This window comes from Chaetura pelagica, unplaced genomic scaffold (assembly GCF_000747805.2).
Source record: "Chaetura pelagica isolate M959 unplaced genomic scaffold, ChaPel_1.0 scaffold68, whole genome shotgun sequence".
NCBI lineage: Eukaryota > Metazoa > Chordata > Aves > Apodiformes > Apodidae > Chaetura > Chaetura pelagica.
The window spans coordinates 191,847-209,712 of NW_009954407.1; the positions used below are offsets into that span (position 1 = coordinate 191,847).

The window sequence follows — 17,866 nt, forward strand, 5'->3', positions numbered from 1 at the left end:
ATAAGTACATCACAAAGAATATAAAAACTTCAGGAGAAAGGTGATATTATTATTTAATGCCTTGTTGATGAGGTTTATTTTGGTAAGCTCTTGACAGCACAAGGTAACATATCATCTGTGTGTTGACACAAACACTATCAAAATGTGAAAGGATGCATAGCAGAAAAAGATCTGCATCTAAAATAGATTTCTGAGAGCAGATTATTTTTTTCCTTACCAATTGTTTGCTGATTTGTCTTTGTTAGAATGCTGCCAACACCTTTAAGCAAAATTAAAAAGCATTTTTGTTATTGTATGTAATTCTTTCCAGGTCTGTTTAAAATTCTCCATTTCTTTCTGCTTTCTATTCAATGCTGAAAAATATTAGTTGGTATTTGTGATGGGGATGAATGTCTTTATATTTGCATTGCTTTTGCAGTATAGCTGCATTCATTACTCACTGCACTGTGTGCGCTGTGCTATTCATTTTTACATTGGAGACCTAGGCCTTTTTCTATTTTTCTCCTTTATTTTCTTTGTTTGGTTTGCCATGAGAGTGATTCAGAAAGCTCCAGAGGGCAGTGTTGGGCTGAAAGCTTCGTTTCTCTGGGCTCTGCCTGGATACTTCTTGAGCACCAGAAGGCTGAATGTTATTTACACACAAGTAGACTTGCTTAAATGACTGAAGTCTTAATTCCGCAATGGCCTTGGATACACACACAAGGGCCCTTGCAACAAACAAATTAACTGCTTGTGCACATAATATGATCTTCAAAGTTTTAAAATGCTGAGTTAGATTAAATATATTTTTTTAAAAATCTCAGTAATCTTAAATAATGTTGTGCCAAATTGACCAAGCAGGCTCAATGGATTGGAATATAATTTCCCTGCTTGTGTCACAAGGGAGGAAAGGAGGAGAACAATCATCCCCAGGAGGAAACAAGGCAATGGTGTTTCCCTCCTCCCCAAGGAGTTCTGCAAAGGAGCAGCAGTTTTCAGTTCCAATTAAGGCCTCTCAGAAGCACACTGAGGGAGTCTTCAGGGGCAGCATCAAATCACACCCCTCCTTCAAGTATGGCCTCCCATACCTTCCTTCTGTCTTCTCCTGCCCTCAGCGGGTGTGCACCAGAATTGCTAGCTGGCCTGGAAAGAACAGCACCATCAGGTCCAATTGCCACTGACCCCCATATTGAGAACTTTCTGGCATTTATCTCCATGTTTACATTATGTATAACGTTTTCACACTTACTTCTAAACTAAAGAAACCTTTGCTGTGTCTAAACTGACCTCTCAATGCACAGAATGGCTACTAATGAATGGTTACATTTCAGCAGCCTTTCAAACCACCATGCTCTCCCACCCAGACTCACGTGCCTACCTGCCCATCCATTTCTTCTGCTTCTTGCCCCAAGACCCCTATGTCTTTTGTACTCTGCCCACATCAGCTCTGTTTCCTGAGCATCCACACTGCTCCCTGGTACCATCTCCTGTCGCTGTAATTTTTGCCATCTGTATGTCCGCTTTCACATTGAAATCCAATGTCCTTCTCCTTCCTCCCTCTGTAGTTCCTTCCCTTGTCCACCCTGCAGTGCCCACGGTTAACTCTTTCCTTGGTCCTCAGACAACTCTTGCTGCTCACTATGCTGCTTGGGTTAGAGGAATGAGCAATAACAACAAAGGTTTGAGTATCCTGATTAGTCAACTAGTTGGCCAAGGACATGCCCATGCCAGCACAGATCCTGAGAAGAGAAGCACTTGCTCATGTCTTCAGACTGTAGAAATCACCTTGTGAGCTGTGTGTGGCTTACAGCCACAGCTTGAACTGCTTGGATGCAAGCCTGCACTCAAGAGGAGGCTTTCAAGAGCCTTTTTTAGAACATGCCCTTCAAACAGTAGTAACAGAACAGGCATAAGCATAGCATGGCTTGAACCCACCAGAAGTATCCCAGAACACCAGGCTGTTTGGATTTCTTTGCTAGATGAAAGTACTATGGAGTGGTCATTGTGAGCTGAAGCAAGGACCTACGATGGACAGATCAAGGGTCATGGGGCATTTTGCATTTTAGGTTGCTCTTAAGCCTCCATACTACTGATCAATATAGACTGAAGACTAGATGCTGCAAATGTTTATAGATTTAAGCAGTCCAACCAGGGACATTCTTCACATGAGTGCTAGAAGAAGTCTCTGCCCTGTGAATAACTAAATTCCATGTGGATTGTGAGGATCCACTAGAATGCAGACCTTCCAGAAGACCAGAGTGGTGGTATAGGTGTCCTATGGGTATCCCCAGGAGTCTCTTTGGCAGGAATAGCTATTGACAGGCTGTTCAGAAATGTCCACAAGGGAAGCAGGTTTTCAATATGCTCATGAGACTCTGAGAAACACATATATATACATATATATATGTATATACACACACACACACATATATACAATTTCTCTAAACCGCCCATACATCAGAGGGAGGCTTTGCTATTAGCTATCTTGATAAACCTATCCCTAGATTTGTGACTCAAAGACACAGCAGACACAGGGCTGTGCTCCATGCTGAGAAAAGGGAGTGGAAAAGAAAATATTGTCATCTGCTTGTGTAGAAGTTTAAATTAATGTACTAGCTCTCCTGCACAGTGAAAGAAGAATGAGTCTTCCCTTTTCGCTACATTCAGTCTTGAGAGGGAGACAGTGTTCTCACAGAGAGACCTGAGGAAAGACTGAAAGGATGTTCACCATCAAGTGTCAGGCTCTGATTTAGAGCCTCCATGGAATTAGAGGCTTATTTAGAGGCTCCATGGAGCCTCCTTTCTACATGGAAAGCCTCCAGAATTCAGAGAACCTCTTTCCAAACCTATAAATGAGGCCATCAATCTGTTGAAGCTCCACTGACAGTCAAGGGAACCTCAGTTGCTCACACAGACCTTCCAAATGACACACATGGTGCTGCTATTCCCATAGGGTCATTATGTATCACCTGGGTTTGCAGGTTTGAGTTCTAATATTGTATTGGTATTATTTGGTTTCAAATATTAAGGTGTTAAAATAACATTGCTAAAATCCACCTAACTGACAACTGCATTGCTGTCTGACATAAGTAATTTAAAGAAAAAAACCCACACATATCAATACTTGTTTTTATTGATAATATTTTGTGGTAACCCAGATATGGAATTGCCCAGACAACTGTGACTTAATAATGTGTAACTCCCAGCTTGCATTTTTGCAGGCACATCTACCCTGACAAAGGCTTTTAATATTTAAAATCATGCAGATTATCTACTCAGCCCTCAGAAAACTCATTATGATGAATTCAGTATCTTAGTTTTAGGAACTTCAACTGCTGACACTTTTCTTGGGCCACACAGAGAGTTTATTAATTGTACTAAAAATCCTCTGCAAACTCCTAAAAATATTATTTAGTACACATTAAAATATGTTGTTTAAGTATGTGATCATTTATCGATGTTGTCACAAGTCTCTAGATTTCAAAAGTGTTCCCTTTACTCTCCTTTAAAATGCATTTTTATTCTAAGAGCCTCTGTTTATGCAAATTTATCAGACGTCTACTCAGAAATGCTTATATCATATCTGAGGCCAGGAATTCAGCTGTATTTAAATTATATGCCAGATAGATGGGCAATGCGTACATTTCAGTTTCTTGACAACTTAATGAACATATCTCTTGGCAAGATGGGGTTATCTGAACATCCCAAATAATCTGTCACAGTTGTCTCCAAACTTCTGGGCTGCAGTCTACTGTTAGCAATGAAAGCTGTCCACCACACTGGCTCATCAACCTTTAACTGGAAAAACCCTTAACAATTATTTGCTTGCATAGGGCGGCTGTGGGCACCTTGCCATGGCCTTGTCAATTACAGGGGGGAAACCCTGATTTATAATGAGTTTCAGAAATCTAGAAACATTACACAATTAAGCCTCTCATCCTTCAAGTAAGTTAAATTATTAGCTACTTTATTCAACTGGCAAACTATGCAGGAAAAAGAGTTTTCAACCTACATTTCCAAGCTGACCACTAATCTGGTTACCTTAGTTTTGGAACACTACCTGAAAATACTGTTGGTCCTAATCTTCAAAAGAGGTCAGGAAATAGAACTTTTCTTCACAGAATATTTTCAGTTTCTCGGGGAGGAAAAGTCTGAAAAGTGGCAGCTGAAATTCCTTGCAGGAGGCCAAGACTTGGCAAAACAAGTTAAATAGAGTATTTTTTAATTATTGGCTTTACCACCTATACCCCTAACCCATTAGCATAACCTATACATACGGGTGCTGCATTCATTTGGAAATTGATCCACTATTGTCTTAAACTAGGAACTCAAAATGTCCTTGAATTATTTAAAATTAGCGGATAGCTTAAAAGTACACGAATCACCCAAGGTCACCCATGCAATGATGTTAATGGGAAAGCTGCAAAGAGAACCTGGAAGTTACTAGCTTTCATCCTAATAGTCACTTCACCAAACCACGATACCACCATCATGGGAGTTAATGATTATAAAACACTGCAGTGCTCTCAAATTGCACAGAAACTGCACTTTCATTGTTCTGAAAATCTATAATTCAGTCTGAAATTAATCAAAGTTGCTGGATCAACATGCTTTAAATACATAGTGTCATGAAGAACTTGCAGCTTTTCTCAGTAGAGTAACATTGCAAAAAGAGAAAATAAATAAAAAATGGAACTAGAACAGAAAGTCCTGTTAAAATGTTAAAAGTAAAGAATGGTAAATAATGGGATACTATTCAGTCTTTCTTCAAGCTCCTATTCAACTCAGATGTAATACTGGCTCCAAGACACTGACAGGACTGAGACTGATATCACAGTTGCTCAGACCTGACAAATGTAGGAATCCCTTGCCATTACTTCTCTTTCCCATGGGTTAGCACAAAGTCATTGATAAGCAGAAACTCTAATAGACAACAGCAACTTGTTCCTGTCTGGATGACTCTCCCTGTTGGCTCTTGTCATCCTCCTGCAACACCGCTGGTCCTTCTCTTTCCCTGACTGATGTCATTCCCCTTTCTTGTTCCACTCATCCTTCCCACCTTTCCATCTCCTGAAATATCAAATCCACATCTCCCCATTTTATTCCTAGGATGTTCATCCAAATTTGGTCTTTCTGCCAGCCTTCCCTTGTGCTATCCTCACCTCCCAACATGCTTTCCAATATCCAGTCCCATCCCTCAACCACCCCTTTGCTAATTTAATTATCTTCTTCTGTCCTGTGTCTCCTCCTGTAACAACTCAGGCATTATGCAGTCTCTTCCTTACTTTGAAAAAAAAAAAAAAAAAAAAAAAAGGATGTGTCTGTATCCTACTTACTTTGGCAACTATTCTAGCATCTTATTCTACCTCTCCTTTTTAAGCTCTCTGACAGCAGTCACTACCTGGAGTTAATCTCCTTGGCTTTCAGCAAATGTTTTCATTGAATCCGACTTTCAACATGACCTCCAATGACCTCTTTCTACCTAATGCTGTGAATCAGTAGTTGTTTCATGTTCCTCCTTCAGCTTTGATGCTACTTCATTCTGCTCTTCTTGGCCTGTCATCTTTCCTTCTTTATCAAGAGGTTCCAATCTGCTCATGTTGACAGGCTATCACTAACAATTATCACTGACAATTAGATTTCAAGGAAGTAGCCTTTGTACTTTCTCCCAAGCTGCTCTTCTCTTGTGAGAATCCATCCCCTTGTTATTTTTCAGTTCTTTTAAAACTTGCCTTTCAGTCATCTCTCACCCCTAAGGAAAAAAAAAAGCAAAAAAAAAAAGCAGCCTGAAAATGCTGGGATCTCCTTGCTCATAACACTTACCAACACTGTCTCTTCATTTCCTTGGAAACCCACCTGTTGGTATCTATCTTGTGTTACAGTTTGTTTGCTTTTAGACAGAGGCTGCTTTTTCACAGAAGCTAATACAAAGAGGTACTTGTCTATAAAGAGGCTATTAAGCAACATGGTTATGTAAGTACAAATTACAATACGAGTTCAGATTTCATCGCTGTAAACATAATATGAAGACCTTGACATAAAGAAAACAGAACTAAAAAGCTTAAGAATGTGAACTGGGCCTTAAAAATTCATTTCTCAGATGTGCTAGGCATACATGAGTGTAATGTGTACATCCATTGTATGGCATACAGTCATTGCCTTTAGCAACTAAGGTTGATACATAGAATCTTGCCTTCACTAAACACAACAGGCATTCTATTACTAAACTCAGTACGGTCAGAGCATTTCCATCTTTACCATATGCACCTTTCCAATATTTGCAAAGAAGCAGTCAAGTAGAATCTTTATAACAATAACATTTCATAGTTATATTCAGTGACTAGAAATTATCTTGACAGTTTGATTTCTAATTCTATATTAGGTTTGAATGCTAAGTCTGACAATACCCAGGTACCAAAGACAATGTTTAATGGATCACATACATGACTTAAGAAAACATTGCTTGTTTTTTTTTTTTTTTGGTGTGTGTCAGCTAGTTTTACACAGTCTCTTCTGAACTTTAAATGAATAAATTATTTATCAGCCAGCACTTGCCCTTAGATGGCATAACTTAGATGTCAATATCACCCAAAGCATCCACATTTGCCAAACCTATCTTGCATGAAATGGAATGAAGTTATTTGCATAAGGAAAATGTCAAAGCAGGAAATTAACCCCTTTAGACGTTTCACATATTAAAATATTGCAATAGTTGTTACTGTATCAGCATTTACTTAACAGATGCCAAAGGATCATAACATTCTCACTGATATTGTGTTTACCAGTTAGACTTGTGGTCTTCCTGGTAGCCATGGGGCAGTGGGCTTTTCGGTAATACTGCCTTTACATTAGTATGCTAAGAAGCAAATTTAGTAAGAGATTTCAATGCAAAAGACACAAAGTTGTTTTCTCCAATACAAAAGGATACAACAAATCTCAGCTTTTTTTGACAATGTGTCTCTCAGAGGAAGGTCATCTATGCTGATGAGTCTCCACAAACAATGGTCTGTCCTTCTGGAGATGTATGTTGGAAAGAGAGACTGAATGCGGACTGGGGCAGACACTTCTGTGCATATATGCTAACTACGCTGAAATCCGAGGCTGTCTGATAGGTATGGTAAAACTGTGAGGAGCCTCCATACCTATCTCTGCCCTTACGATATTCCTCACACCAGGACTGGGCTGAAAAGGATTTGCTCAACCCATTCATTCCTTTTTACATGCACTTCTTTCCACCTATTAAGAATAGCAACTATTCACAGAAAACACTGAAAGAAAAACAAGTTTCAAAAATTTAACCGTGATCAAATAATCCATCTGGAGTCAATGCTCAGTCTGCTGAGTTCAGTGAATCTTACTACCATGCAAGGTGCTTGGGGCAGGAACCAGCCCATAATGTGCATTGCTTCCAGTCTGCCCCTACGTAAACAAGTGGAGAGAGGGACTCAGCTGCAGCACTATGCCCTCCCCTTACTGCAGATGCCCTTACCACCACCTAGGAACTAACAAGAGAGTTTACAAATGAGCCTAAAGGTGTTATTTACTATTAGCATAGGAAGGTATTACTAAACATCTCTCACATTCCCTGCATCTGATTTTGTACTCGTTTATCATACTGTAGTGTGATAATCCATGCACTCCACCAGGGCTTCAGCTGTCCTCACTTGGTCCACTTCTGAAAAAAAGTGTGTGTGTGTGTGTGTGTGTGTGTATATATATTTATGTATATATGCACATATATATACACACACACACATATATATGTGTGCATATACAGTCTCTATTGAAAACAATCCTAAAATTGCTTTTGCACATAGACTATGACAGAGATGATGTTTAAAATCCAGCTCTGTCAAGCTCTCACTGAGAATTAGTCAAGTAAAAAGCATGAACACTTACATACATTTTCATGATATTACAGTCTTTATTGAGACAAGTTTCCACAAAAGAGGGGAAATTTTCCTTGCATAGGAACTTCAAGAATGGAGCCAAAGTTACAAGAATTAAATAGCAAATGGTATGCTACCTTCTCTTTTTCTTTCTTGCTTTATGCTCAGCTTGCTATAGCTATGACTGAATATGTTAATCAAAATCCTATAGAACTGTACTCATTTTTGTGTGTGTTTACTTTCCATTTACATAATCATCTTATAAAAGGAGCATTTCTCCTTTGTGCTAGATGTTTTATGATGTAATTTAAAGTTGCAGCTACTGAAATATCCTATTTGAGCAGTCCCACCAGTATTGATTTGATTGCCCAGTCATTACCATAAATTATTCTACAGAAGCTAAATATATATTTCCAGTCTTCATGATGTCCAAACAGTCCTGCAGTCAGAGAAATCAAATGTTCCCTGTGGTGTGCCCTAATAATCTGCATGTAGTGTTTTGGATCAAATAGAAAAAATTTCCAAAGCTTAAGGGTCTTCACAGAGAATTCAGGAAACACAGAACTGTAAAGTGCCGTAATTTCAAAACCAGCATTTGTGTGTCTGTAACACAGGAAATGCTTATGGACATAAGCAAGCATGTATGCTGATACATATCTCTATAATCAGTGCAAAGCTACAGATATGGTTTACAATTAAATATGTATTTTAAGGAATATACAAACTTGATAAACCATAAAATCTAATTCCTAACTGGTAATAGGTGGGATGGAATGGAGCAGTTGAGATGGCATGCATTTAAAAAAAAATTAAAATAAATCAAGAATAAAACAGATCTTCTTGAGCACTTCTGAGGGGCCAAGAGGGCATGAAATACCAAACAGCTCACAAAAAAAAAATAATTATCTCTGGGCCCCTGCTTCTTCTGCTACATCTTGTATTTTGAGAAGACAAGCATGTATCAGCTGTGTTTAGCCTACAGATGTTGTCTAGGCTCTGCTTCTAATCTCTGCTCACTGCTGAACTTCAACCATTAGTACTCAGAGTGTGCAGAACAAAAGTACTACTTAAACTGAACATGAAGTGGGTCAGAGGCCTCTGGTGGGTCAGTTCCATGGGAGTGGTGTCATTATGGGGCAGCAGTAGGATTTTAACTAGCTGATAAACAGGTGTGAAAACTTTGTTGTATCCTCCAACCTGCTGCCTAGAGTAGTCATTGAATATCTGTGCCACCCTCTTAAACTATCTCAAGGACGTGATTTGCCGAGGGTGTTAGAGAGCAAATTTTTTTATTTTTAGCAGTTTCTTAAATTTGCATAAGGATGTTAGCATGCCTGAGATTGATGGCTACCGAATGAAAACAGGACTCAGGAAATGCTGTAGTTAATGGTGGCATGAGAATTTTATCTTTATCACATACACACACTGGCAAAAAGTAAGCGTGCTGATAGATTATAATTCTGCAGAAAATGCAATGCATATATGATAACCTTCATTGCAAAGATAACATTATCAGATGTATTTCTGTCTATTCTTTCTCTCCTCTCCAACATACTTGTTTTTCAGCAGTTGCCTTTGCACTCCGAAATTGAAACTTTAACATTTCATGGAAATAAGAGAAGGAATGAACTAGAAGTGTGTGATTGTTTTCTGTTTTTTTTGCATCATAAGTGACTGTTTAGAATCTTAAACCATAAACTTTGTGGGTTTATTTTAAAAATTACTACAACAATGTCACATATTCAAAACCCACCTGGACGCGTTCCTATGTGATGTACTCTAGGTGACCCTGCTCTGGCAGGGGGGGTTGGACTAGATGATCTTTCGAGGTCCCTTCCAACCCCTAGGATTCTATGATTCTATGATTCTATATGTGTAGTATAATAATTGAAATTCAAATGACTCATTTCATACTTGGAATTTTTAACTCCACTTGTCTTAGACAACCAATGAAAGGATGGAAAAAATATGTATCTTTAACTGGATGGCTCTTTAACAAAGATGAAGTCAACTTTCCATGAATTAGCACATGGATAATTTTAAATAATCTCTAGGCACAGTAATTTGCCTAATATTTGGAGAAGTTTTGTTGTACCTAATGCAGAGGGTTTTTTTTAAAATCATATCAGATTAATTCTAGTTTTATAACTCTTGTGCTTATTAGATACAAAGCATAGTACTAAAATGGTGATGAGAAAAATAAACCATGACTGGGCTGCATCAGCCAACTCACTGTCTAAAGACATTGTTCTTTAAATGCACCAAGTACATAAAGTCACTAAGTACTGAAAATGCCAATAACCGTTTTGTTATCTACATTTTCCGAAAACATATGAACTGTAATTACTTTTTTTCAAATGGCAGAAGATTGTTGTTACTTATTTCCTTTTTAGACTATTAAAAAATCTAACTTATTTACTGTGGCACTCCTTTGATCATCATATACTTATGTAATTACACAGTTCAGCCAAACAAAACCACCACAAAACCCTTCACTATTTATAACAAGCAATCTTTAAAATACACCCTTCATTTTCCATGCTGGCTAGTTAAAACCTTTATCCATTTAAATGGACAGCTTAATCATATTTTTTGCTAAATATAAAGCATGAGCTATTTTCAGGCCACTCAAGGAAAGTCATGGTATAAATTAGCAAACTCTTTGATTTGTTGTTGCCATATGCATTGCAAAATGTCATCTTGTCCTGTTGTTAATGGTCATGGCCAGAGAATGCTTATAATCATTACTAATTTAGATCACTGATTTCTTCACACTCAAAAGCACTGCAGCAAACAAAAGCAAAGAACATACATTTAATTTTTTGTTTTGAAGAACAGTGTCTCAGACTGAGCCTTCTCTTTTCTCTGAAAAGTCAATCAGATTAGTAGTGTGCACTTATAAAGCTCTCAATGAATATAAACTAGAAGGAAGCTCTATGTGGCATGTAGAACTACACAGTCAACTCTTGGCTGTCTGTGGGTGTGTAACCCAGGTTGCAGATTAGCAGTGCTATGCTAAAACAAGGCAGAGAAAAAGGGAAAACACCCACCATTTTTCTTTGAATTTCTGATTTCACTATTTACTTCACCTTAACTTCATTCCTCGATATATGTAATAAACACAAGAACTTCTTATCTAATGTATTACCTATGTCTTAGCTTTATGCGGGTTAGTCTACCCCATTTCTGTTTTCAATAATTGAGAGTTGATTATGTGACTATAAAACAGCCCAGCAACCTACAATATTATTTGTCATTTGCTGAAAAAACAATTGTTTGTAAAAATGCCTCTCTAATTCACCTCAAAAAACATCAGAGTTCCTTTTCTATTATTTTTGAACCCATGAGTAATTGCAGTTTGCTGCAATACGGGACCCCTCTTGCTATAAGCAAAGTGTTCACATGCTTGAAAGGCAAAGCAAAGAGAGTAAACAAAAAGACAGTACAAGTGAACAAATTCAATGTGCTTAAAAGGAGATAGATATGGTGCACTCCTCTGCCCCCAAGGCCTAGAGACTGACAGAAAGCCATTTTATAATAATATTTTGTAGCTGTACCAAAAACCTTGCATTAATCGTCTAACTGTACATTTTGTTCATTTAGAGGGTCATTAGCACCAAATATGCTTTTAAAAAGTCATACGCTCTCAGGCAATGCAACAATAACTGGTTTCTTTATGAAGGAGCTGCAAGAAGGGAAACTGTTTTCTGCTGTCCCTTCCCATCTTGTTTCTAGATAACCTGAATAGCATCTACTTCATCACCAAAGCCAAAAACCAGAAGTACCCAGTGCGCAAACCATTCCCTCACAGAATGACAACTCCATGACCTACAAAGGCAACTGGAATGCATTGGCAGTCTGTCTTCAGGAAGGGAACCCAGACACTGACAAACCTTGGAAAGCTGCTGCAGGAGCTTATCTGCTGGGGAGGAGGGATGACTGAAACACTTCTCAAGGAGCAGGAGAAATAAAAACCTCAGTATACGAAACATTCAATCTTGAAGGATTGATGAAAGACTATCAAAGGGCCTGCGGGGCAACAAAGGGCAGGAAGGCAACAGAGGGCAGGAAGGCAACAGGAGCAGACAACCTTTTCTCCAGGGAATCGGTTCTTTCTCTTTTTTCTGCCACCAGAAAAATTAAAACCATTAACTTCTCATTACCCTTCAGCATTAAAGATCAATGCAGATATAAAGTAGTGTGATACTCTGCTGTTTTGAAAAGAGTAACCTACCAGCTCTGCATTCTAGCTTTAGCAACAGCCTAACTTCTGTACTAAAATGAAAGCAAAAGGCTTTTCGTACTATGACATAACAGCGTACTGCATTGGAATAAATCTTCTTGCTCCTTTGAATTTATACCCTAATACATTAGGGTTGATATGCTGACTAGGATCAAAATGACATCGATGACAAAAACTGCAAGCACTGCTTTAATTCATGTATACATATAATTCTTGTGGGAATCTCTCTAAACTGCTTGACATCCTACGCCAGTGAGTTCCACTGAGTGAGAAAAACTTACTTCATATGTTGTCTTTTAATTTCACTGAACATCCCCTTGTTTTTTTAACACTGGAAAACATAAAAGGAAATACTTTGGTCACATGACTTCTTATTGGAACAAGTATAAAAATTCACTTAAATAGAAGTACCTCTCCCCTGTCAGGGAGTAATACAGTTGCGTATTTTTCAGTTAGCCAAAGGAATTATATTCATATCAAAAGAAAAACATTTAGCAAAATATTTGCTTTCAGACTTGTTTACTGTTTATTATTTTAATTTACATCAGTTACTGCTTGCAAAACTTCCAGGGAAATAATTCTAATTTTTTTTTTCTTTTCCCACTGCATAGTAAATACAGCTTTCTTAGTATTTCAGAAGCATAGTACTATAGAAATGTTAGGGCCTGCTTCTGCTCCAAATGAAGTTAATGGGAAAACAACAACAGACTTTATTAGGAGTTAGATCAGGCCCCATATTTGCAGCTTTTTAAATTTCATAGTTGAAAATTTTCTGGCTAATTTTCAGAACCGACTACTTCTACAGCTATAACACTATTTACAACTTTATTTATATGTACGACTTTATTACAATATGTAATATTAATGTTCCTTGTAAAGGTTACTATTTTATAGAAATTAGACTGAAGTTATTGCCAATCAATCTTTTAATAAATGTAAGTGGGATAACTCTCAGAATTTTTCTCAACACATGGTTCAGGTTTTATGCACTCTTGCTATCTTTGACAATCGCTTAACTACCTTAATTTCAATGCCTTTTTCAGTGTAATAAAAAAGTCCTTTTGGTAGAAGTTCATTGGTCCCATTTCAAACTGCGTTCTGAAACATTCCTGTACTGATGAGGACTCATTTTACCATTTTTTTTCTGTTTCAACACAGTATATAAAGCCATGCCTCTCAATCAATCAACCTCAGTGTAAAAGAGTAAGTGAGGTCAAACAGATTGCTCATGAAATCTTTGATCAAGTTCTCTGATCACACATAGACACAACTCTATGAATTGTTGCATATGTTGCAGAATGTTATAAAATTTAAGCATTTTCATTATTGACTGCTGCTTGTGTATGTATATAGTAACTTGCTGGTCATAAAACTACAACAAAGGACAAGATATACCAATACTGAATTAAGATCTCTAGTCTTGTCTCCAAAAATTAAGAAAAATCCGTGTTCTTTATGATTGACCAACTCATGATGTTGTGCTTCAAACGTACACATTTTCTAAAATTAAACTGTGAAGTTAATGTCAAATACTGTGTTGTAACTTTAAATATAACTGACATATTAGAACAGATAGATGGGTAATTATGATAAACTACACAATACTGCTACGTAGATAATATAATTTATCAATCCTGTGGTCCCCATCATTCATGCATTTACAGTTTGGGAATACAGTGACTGCAAAGGATAATAATTCATAATGGCTACATTCTCAGTACTTCATGCTAGCTCACTAGACAAAATAAAAAAGGTTAATTGTATAACTGGAAAAATGTAAAATTTTATTCCAAGAAAATTAACAAGCTACACAGGTAAATTTTGGCAAATGCAACTTTATATTGAAATCCACACATCTGTATCTTAAAGAAGGAAAGACTCACAGACTGTAATGTATTTCTAAAATACTAAGAAATCATATTATATGCTTTCACAAGTTAAAACTTAAATAATTTAAAACAACCAATACACCAAAATGTGCAGAAAATATAAACAAGACTGTGCCTTCAGTAGAATAAATGCTTCACAAATTGTGCAAGATATCATACTAAGGCTGCGGTCTCCCCATGACAGCTGTCTTAAAATATAAACATACATCAACTGCCTGTGATTCTCAGAACAAACTAGAAAGGGCGGCACACCTAGAAAAAAACCATATCATCCCAGTGATGTGCATACTGATCTTGGGAACCATTGGAGTAAAAAAGGAAAAAAAGAGACTAAGTGATCTTTCATGCACTCTCAACTGACTGACCAGAGTTATTGATTCAATTTTCCTTGCTTATTTGCTTCAATGCTAAACAAAATGGAAGATACTAGATAACCCTTTAAGGCAACATGTGTTTATTCTGTATAATTATAACTGTTCAATTATGACTGGGTATTATCATTAACGTTGCCTAACAGACTGATATCTAGCTTTTTAAAAAATATAAATAAGAGTCTATTAAACTTTATACCAAATCAGCAAAAAACACAGAATACAGTTAAATGTTAGTAATTTCACTGTTAAGGAAAATGGTATTTAGAAAGAGCAATATGTTTGGAAAAGAAAAAAAGTAAAGTCTGAATCTGAACAAAAATACTGCTTTGGAATGCTCCCCAAAACTTACTCACAAGGCAAACAGATTTGTAAGTGTGATAATCCAATAATGCATGGCACATCTTTAATCAGTTACAGTACTTGAGTCCCCAGTTTTCAGTCTTTGCAAAACAATAATTGTATGAAATGTTTTAAAGGTCTTCAGATGTCTAAAATTAGTTTTATCAACACATTAACCTCATATCAACTTAATTTATTAAGATGTCCAATGCTAATCTTTTGATGGTCTTATTTTATGTAGTGATATACACAGCATTTAGCACTGATACTTAGCACCTGCTACTTTCATAATCTAGATTTCAACCACATAAAGGAATTCAGGGCAGTAGTTCAGTCCTTTGTTCTTAATTACAAACCTTCAGCAGTGGTCAGCAGGAACATGTTTAGGTTTAAAACAGGATTAGAGGTGAGCTATTGCAAAGACTGCAGAATGCTGCCCAAATCCTTACAACTGCTGACATCCCATTCTTGATTTTCTTCTCAAGACATGGCTACAGGCCACAATTGCTTAGCAGAGAATGGTAGTGTTTCACAAGGCTAAAGATTTACAGATGCTCCCTCATATAACACAGTAAGGTTCCCTTGGTAACCTGGATTTTCTGCAGTAAAGAAGGGTTGTGCTGAAACAGCGCCTCAGCTCCCTGTTGGAGAAAATGCAGACAAAAGGATTGATTCCAGCTTGGGCAAAACTCATCCAGACAGCGGCCGTTAGAAATCCCCCCGGTACTACAGGCCCTCTTGCAAAAACTCTCCAGTAACAGGCTACCAAATAGGGACCCCACAAGGTCAGAAAGAGGAATGTCATGATGTAGAACATTCTGCTGATTCTCTTCTCCATTTTGAACTCGTCTAAAACCAGTAGCCTTCTCCTGCCTGTGGTGTTCGCGTTTTGCCTGATCCCCAACAAGGTTGGAGGTGTGGGACCCCTTCCAAATCCAGCCAGCCAATTAGCAGCTGCTTGACCACTTGCTCCAGGACCATGAAAAGTCCAGTTCTGGCTCACTGCTGCAACAAACTGGACTGGCTTCATTTTCCTGCGATCGTGAACAAAAAATATCAGCTTGAGGTAGACAAGCTGTGTGGCTAGGAGGATGAGGGCAAGAAGAAGCATAAATCCCAAGGAATCATTAGCCCTGAAGGAACGATGCTGGAAAGTGCACTGGTCTTCCTCCCTAATGAATGAGTATGTGCCCACATCTAAAACTGGGGGGAAAGCCATGGCTACAGAGAGGGTCCACACCATACAGATAACAGCCAAACAAGTCCAGAAGGTCAGTCTTTTCGTATAAAAACGGTGGTGGGCAATAGCTAAGTATCTGGTGACACTTATGCAGAATAACATGAAAGCAGTGTGAAAGCAGGACAAAACCCCCAAAAAGGCAATCACTTTGCAAGTAAGAGTCCCATACGTCCAAGTAGAGCCGTTTTTTACAGAGGTGAAAACAAATGGAAAACAAATTGCAGATCTGAGGATATCAGAGCAGCAAAGATCCAACAGGAAGTAGTAAGGAGCTCTATGCAAGGTCTTATCTTTCACTAGCAAAATGGAGATCAGAAGGTTACCCACCACACTGACTCCTATTATGAAACCCAGTGAAGTCAGTTTCAGAAAAGCTGTTAAAGGAGAGAGATTTTGTAAAATGTTGTCAGCTGCATGGCTGTAGTTCGCCATAGATGGATGGATGATATGTATATTGCCTCAGTCAAGTCTCATGATCTATATATAAGAACAAGGAAAAAATAGATCCATACATCTTACTGAAAATGTAATCCACAAACAGAACTGATCTTGTGTCTAGTCATACAGTACATCCTCTTCTTTCTGATTTGTCATGCCATCAAAATATCTGAAAAAAAATCGAGTTATCAGTTCTTAAGTTAACAAGAAATGATGTCAGAAAGTGCTAACAAAGATGTTAATTTATGGAGAACCAAATGAAGTTGTAAATTTGAGTACTATTGTTTGTTTTTGAAAATCATGAGGCTTTTTCCAAAAATATATTTACTGTTTAGCATGATTGATTATTGGCATTTCACAGATTTGGCTTGTTACAGTTTCAGAACTGCCCGGTGCCCCTTATATTTGGTAGCATATATAATTTTATACTTAAAGCCTCAGAGATTTTATGAATCAAACGATTCCCCGTTTGCAAGCCCAAGAGTTAATCATTGACATATTTTTTTAAAAAAAATCCCCAAAGACTGCTGATATTCTGACATTACCTATATTTGTTTTATGGCTACAGTTTTAGAGGTAGCTGCTGTGTTGATACGGATCACACCCAAAGAAACCCTGCAGAATTTATGTTTTTTAACCCAAGTCACCAAAGCACATTAATCACACTGTGTTAGTCCATGCACATTGCAAGAGAAACAGTATTCATTATCTCCCTCCCTTCTTCCTATAAACCATAATTTTATCATTCAGAATTTCAAATAAACAGGTATGTCAAACAGTCGATAGCACTACATAATTCATAATAAGCAAGTCAGTGTAAATATTGAGCAAAAATAGGCAACACACCCAAGATATAATGCCCATCCTTTCAAGAGGGCTGGTTTTGGTTATGCCTAAATAAACATATAATAAATTGAATAATTTTTTTTTAGCTAATTAGAGCTTCGCGATTCCCACTAATCCTCCCGGTGAATCGCACCAGAACACACCGCATGGAATAAAAGAAAAATAAATTAAAGAACTGTTTGTTGCTGCCGGGTTTTGTTTGCTTTTTTTTGTTGCTGTTGTTTTTCTTTTTTTTTTTCCCCCCCTCTTTTTTTTTTCCTCCCTCCGGAGCCAGGGACAGCAGCCACAGCAACATCAGCCTCCTTCGTTATTCACACCAAGTGCTTCCTATGCCACCTCGGGTGTACAAAGGATATTCCCACTGAATCCCAGCAAAATCCTTCCATTCTTACCGTCCACAAAAGAGCCTGATTGCTGCTGTGTAAACAGAGGCTGATCAGATCATGGCATCGTTTTAAAACCATGAAATCAGGCTCCCCCTCCCCCTCCCGCTCAGCCCCGCCGCTTCCCCTCCTCTGTGGAGCTGCCCCCGCGGCGCGGCCGGCCCTGCCTCCGCACACACACGGGCACACGCACACACACGGCCGCACACTCACACGGCCGCACACTCACCCGGCCGCACACTCACA

General features: G+C 38.0%; 1 protein-coding gene across 1 annotated transcript; it reads right to left on the reverse strand.

The window, feature by feature from the left end:
* Positions 1 to 13,876: 13,876 nt before the first annotated feature.
* Positions 13,877 to 17,706, reverse strand: GPR85 (G protein-coupled receptor 85). The gene is made up of 2 exons (XM_010004278.1): positions 17,630 to 17,706; positions 13,877 to 16,560 (listed from the first exon to the last, which is right to left on the reverse strand). Exon 2 carries the CDS (start codon positions 16,383 to 16,385, stop codon positions 15,273 to 15,275), a length of 1,113 nt encoding a protein of 370 aa, XP_010002580.1. The 5' UTR covers positions 16,386 to 16,560; positions 17,630 to 17,706; the 3' UTR covers positions 13,877 to 15,272.
* Positions 17,707 to 17,866: the final 160 nt, after the last annotated feature.